This window comes from Apaloderma vittatum, unplaced genomic scaffold, assembly GCF_000703405.1.
Source record: "Apaloderma vittatum isolate BGI_N311 unplaced genomic scaffold, ASM70340v1 scaffold34537, whole genome shotgun sequence".
Taxonomy (NCBI): domain Eukaryota; kingdom Metazoa; phylum Chordata; class Aves; order Trogoniformes; family Trogonidae; genus Apaloderma; species Apaloderma vittatum.
Genome location: NW_009726169.1, coordinates 1 through 5,607, shown reverse-complemented (window position 1 = coordinate 5,607; position 5,607 = coordinate 1). Strand labels below are relative to the sequence as shown.

The 5,607-nt window shown below is 48.9% G+C and overlaps 1 protein-coding gene across 1 annotated transcript; it reads left to right on the top strand.

Moving 5' to 3' along the window:
• Positions 1-371: 371 nt before the first annotated feature.
• Positions 372-4,543, top strand: LOC104276763 (T-box transcription factor TBX3; the record flags this gene model as incomplete). The annotated part of the gene is made up of 3 exons (XM_009873189.1): positions 372-934; positions 2,811-3,078; positions 4,367-4,543. Coding segments are annotated over exons 1-3 (837 nt in total), but the record flags the coding sequence as incomplete, so codon positions are not given.
• Positions 4,544-5,607: the final 1,064 nt, after the last annotated feature.

Here is a 5,607-nt window from a genome sequence, read left to right as displayed (position 1 = left end):
TGGGGGGGAGGGGTGGGGGAGAACCATCCACCCCAAAAGAAAAGCCAGCTTCGAGCCGTCACCCTCCGCCACGAAAGAAGAGAAGGGGGATTGAGACTAAGCGAAAAAAAGAAGAAGAAAAAAAAGGATCTTGGCTTGTCCAGCCCTTCTGCGGCAACAGGAGCAGACAGCGAACCCGGTGGATTTTTTTTTTCCCTTCTTCGGCGCTTCTTTTCCAGCGCAAGGACTTAAACTCAGGAAAAAAGACCAAACCAAACGCAGAGACTGAACACAAAAAAAAAAAAGCAAGACTAATAATGAACAGTCCTGTTAATCCGCTGTCCCGAGGGCTGGGGATGTGCCCCGGCTCGGGAAGTTGTAGGCTATAGAAGTTCTGCCTCTCCCCCATGTACTGTGCTTTCTAGAGCTTGTTTCCCCCCACCCTATTTTTTTGGTGCTTTATTGCTGTTATTGTTATTATCTTAATTTTTCTTCTTCATGATGTGCTGTTAGAAACCACTCCGGGACTACTCCAGCAGTAGGAAGACCAAGGAGTGGAGTGGATGAATATACCGATGAGAGATCCAGTAATCCCTGGGACAAGCATGGCTTATCATCCTTTTTTACCTCACCGGGCCCCGGACTTTGCCATGAGCGCTGTGTTGGGACATCAACCTCCTTTCTTCCCGGCTCTGGCTTTGCCTCCCAACGGGGCCACACTCTCCCTTCCCGGGGCTCTGGCTAAACCCATCATGGATCAGTTAGTGGGGGCTGCAGAGACTGGTATCCCCTTTTCTTCCCTGGGTCACCAGGCAGCAGCCCATCTGAGGCCTTTAAAAACTCTGGAGCCAGAAGAAGAGGTAGAAGATGATCCGAAAGTGCATCTGGAAGCCAAAGAGCTTTGGGAGCAATTCCATAAAAGAGGCACGGAGATGGTGATTACCAAATCGGGAAGGTAGGTCTGGGTTGGGGGTTCGTGCATTTCATTTTTTTTTTTTTCCCTGCCTCTCTCCTCTCTCTCACCCCTCAGTCTCTGCATCCTGTCAGGCTTTTCCAGAGCAAGGCTCTTTCACAGGCTGCTTTCTCTCTAAAATTCCTTTCACCTGGAATTAAGGGAAGTTTTAGGCAGCTGAAGATCCGAGCCTATCTCGGGCACCACGGGGCAGGGAAAAGCTCAGCCCCGAACCGGCCCTGCTCAGCGTGTGCAGAGGGCAAGAGGGTCCCTTCATGGTTCAGTAGCTTAATACTTTCTGGTAGCAGAAAGAAAAGAATTTGGGGTTGGAGAAGGAGAGCTGGCCTGATTTCAGCCTTGCTACGCGTAGTTTTTCTTCCTAAAGAGAGAGAAAAGGGGCTATCAAGGAAAACATAATTTGGAGCGGCGTCTCGATGCGAGTGAGGCGGGAGCTGCAGGAGGGCGGACGGGCTCAGTTTATCGGTTGCTTCGCTTGCGCCTGTCTCTGCCGGGATCTAGGCGTGCATTTGTGCTGACTGATTAGGTCTGGAAAACGCACAAAAAGCTGACAAAAAGCCCCAGCCGCCCTGCAGCCGCTGCTGTGGTGGCAGGGAGGGTTTGGCAGCTCCGTGCTCCCTGTCCCTGTATTTATATAACCTTCACGTGGGAATGAATGAACATACACGGCGCGTCCACGCTCGGCAATTCTGCTTTTTATGGGTTTACTCGCTTGAAATCTATGTCTATATTCGCTACTCATTGACATCCGTGCTCTTTTACAACTCTACTTATTGCTGTGATGACACGTAGGGAGAAAACCCCCTTCGCACCCGGGTGTTTTTCTAAGAGACTCTCTCAAGAAACCTCTCAAACAATTCGCGTGTAATTTGCCAGGCGAATTATTCGAGGAAGCCACTCCTGAAAAGTCTTCTTAGATGGCCTTCAGCTGCCTTGCTGGAGCTTCACCTACTTTCAGAGCACCGGTTGCAGGCTATAGGTTCAGGAAAAAAAACAAACCACCAAACTAAGAGCAGCAAAAAGGGGAAAAAAATTCCCGTTGCCCATTTTACTGCTTTCCCGAAGTTTTCTCTGTTAATTGTGGTCAAAAGTTTTTGCATGAAAAGCCTCGGCGAGCGTTAAGCGCTCTTACATGTTGCAAAGTCATGTGTTTCCTTTTAAGTTGAGATTGCTGAATGCCAACCGCTCGATATAATAAACAGCAAATTTGTGGTATCCTGTTGCAGTTTCGAGCTGGACTTAGGAGCGGAGGGGAGCGGGGTTTGCAGGGAGCCCTCGGCACAAATGGGTTATCACCGGGAGGGAGGCTGGGGCATTGGGAAAGTCACGGCACTCACCCTGCCCTCACTGGAGGGTTGTTTTGATTTTTTTTTTTTTCTTTTTCCTCCTCCTCTGCAAAGCTAAAAACTCCCCTCTCCGCTCTTCACCGGTGAACTGGGTTAGAATAATGGGGAATATTTATTTTGTGGGGGTGCGATGTGTTCCATTTTCTTTGTTTAGTAGGCGAAAAGGAAAATCTTGAGAGACCCGAGAGCCCCAAATGAGGTTTTGCTGTTTAGGAATGGCAAAAGGGTAGGCGTCTGCTGATTTCTAGAAATCACGTACCTCTCACTCACCGCCTCCCATCCCAGGGACCATTTTCTGCTGAAACTTTAAAGCGTTCGAGAAACATTTTCGCTGAGGGCGGGGGAAAGCCTTTTTGCTGGGGATACACCACACACACGACTGCTTCCGAGAGTTGAAGCGATTGCTTGATAGACGCGATACCGAGATTCTGGAGCTGATTTCTAACGCAGTAATTAATTTTATTTTATTTTCTTCTTGTCTCTACCCCCCTCCCCCGCCCCATCTCTGCCCGTAGGAGAATGTTTCCTCCATTTAAAGTGAGATGCACTGGACTGGATAAAAAGGCCAAGTACATTTTATTGATGGATATTGTGGCGGCTGATGATTGTAGGTACAAATTCCATAATTCCCGGTGGATGGTAGCCGGCAAAGCTGACCCTGAAATGCCAAAGAGAATGTACATCCACCCGGACAGCCCGGCCACCGGCGAACAATGGATGTCCAAAGTCGTCACCTTTCACAAGCTGAAGCTCACTAACAACATCTCTGACAAGCACGGATTTGTGAGTGCCTTTTACACCTTCCTTTGCTTCCCTTTTCCTTCCCTTCCTTTCCCTCGCTGCCCGGCCGGAGTGGTGGATCCCGGCGGGGGGGAGCGCAGCAGCTGCTTGGCCCCGCAGCCCCGGCTGGCAACTCCTGCCGGTGGCCCAAATGCGAGGGGAAAGGGGAATAAATACCCCCTCCACGTACACAAGGACTGTGTCTGTCTCGTGTATAACACCCCTTGATTTTTTTTTCTGTTGGTGAGGTCAGGATTAAACATTCGAGTTTATTCCGTAACCTCTCCGTGCCACTCAGCGTTAACTTCAGAGATATATTTCCAGCTTAGCGCAACTTGATATTTCTTGGAGCTGTGGTGACTTTATATATCTATCTATATATTTTTTTATAAAGTCGATCACACTTTTTAAGCGTAGGAATACGATATATGTCTGTGTATAAAGGGCTTAAAGGCCTAAGTATGCAAACATTTAAAAATATATTAATCTGGATAATGTAAAGCAAGCCAGAGTGAAAATAAACAGGGATCAAAATCAGAGGTCAAGTTGTCCATTCATGTCTATCCACTCCTTTACATTTACTGGGTGTGCAGAGATAAAAACTTGCCCTAAGAGTGAAATCAAACAAACCTGCTGATAAGTGCTCTGACGATCCTTGCCATTTCTTTCTATTCCTGGGAAAGCCTCTGCCTCGGAGCCGGGGGTTGCTGGTGGTGGCCGCGGTCGGGGGATCTCTGATGTGCCGAAGATTGCATTTGCTGGCTGTGATTTGATTAGACGATACATTTTTGCCTTTCGCAGAAGGCCTTAAGTGGATTGGGGCAAGCAATTAGACCTAGACAAGGCTCTAGTGGTGGTGGTGCTGTTGTAGCTGCTGCTGCTTCTTCACTTGATTTTTATTTTTTTTTTTCACTTTGAAATCAAAAGACATTGCGGCCGGAGCCCAAACAGCTTCTCGCCCTCTCCTTAGGAGAGCTCTGCTGGGATTTCCCCCCCACCTCCCCCCTCTCCGAGAGGTCCAGCGGAGAGCCTAACCCCGGCGAGCTGGAGCTGTCAGTGCTTTTTGTTGGATGCTGCAAAGGCGTGTGCGTGTGTTTGGAGTGTGCTCGGCGGGGAGGAGGAGTGAGGGGAGGAAGGAGAGGGAAGGCAAATTAGGAGGAGAAAGTGCCGATGGCTGGGGGGAAGTGCGAGGCGGGGGTGCTGCTCCAGCTGACCGTCTTCTTTCCCCCACTCCTCCCCTCCTCTGCCCTCTCTGCTGCCGGCCGCTGCCCCCCCCTCCCTCCCTCCCCAGACCATTTTGAACTCCATGCACAAGTACCAGCCCCGGTTCCACATCGTCCGAGCCAACGATATTCTCAAGCTTCCCTACAGCACGTTCAGGACCTACGTTTTCCCAGAGACTGAATTCATCGCAGTGACCGCATACCAGAATGATAAGGTAAGGAGATTAAGAAAGGATTTGTTTTACGTGTTTTGGCTTTTAAGAGAGCTTTTACTTTGCATTGTTGCCTTAAAAAAATCACGAAACCCATCCCGCTCCTCTCTCTCTCTCTCTCTCTCTCCCTCTCCCCCTGTCCTACTCGTCTTTCCCCAAAAACCTCCTTGATCTAACTTCGGGAAGGTGCCGGGGGAGGGGTTCGGGCACTCTCTTAACCCCGACCTCGGGGAAGGCAATTAGAAGTGGGAGCTGTTTAGGTTTTGGTGTGTTGGGGTTTTTTTCGCTACCCGGTATGGGGAAAGGGATAGGATGACGTGGGGATCGTTGCTCTCAGAGTGGATTTAATCTAAGACGCCTTTAAAAAAAAAAAAAAAAATCGGCTCCGTGTGTCGAAAGACAGAGGGGGGAGAGCAGCAGAGCTGGAGATTTTGTAATTCTTCCTGGCCTTTGTGCTGTTTTAGCTCCTTTAACAGCAATTGGCAATAAGGCTGGAGCGCACGTCTGGTTCCTATTATTATTATATTATGAATTTTTTTTTGCATCCTGCAGTGTTTTATTATTTTTTGTGGTGCAGAAATATGCTCTGATCAGAGAGGGGTATCTCGCTTGAATTTAGCTGGAAGGTCTGAAAGAGCTCGTGTGAGAAAGTTTTGCAGTGCTGCAGACGCTGCTTTTCCATTTCTTCTGGTTTATTGTCGCTTGCGATCAAGGTGGTATATTTGGGAGAGTGGCAAATGGCGAATTTACGGTAATTAAGTCAAGTGGAAGGAAGAACAAAAAAAAAAAGGGGGGGAGGCTTTGAATTTTTTTTTCTGTCTATAAATTATAACTTTGTGTGCCTTGAGCGCAGAGGGTCTGGATGTGCAGCACCCGCTCGCTTCAGCGGTCACCTCGCATCCTTCATTATTAATTTTTTTTTTATCCTCTATTTCCAAAAAGCCGCTTCTTCCTCGGGGATCGGGCTCTTTTCCTTTCTTTCTGCAGCCGGGCGCTTGCAAGGAAACGGGAAGAAAATGTGTGTACAGAGAGTAGACTTTGGCTTCGGGATTTATCAGCAGGGCCGTTCGCTCCGGTCTGTCAGCCGGGGCCGGCTC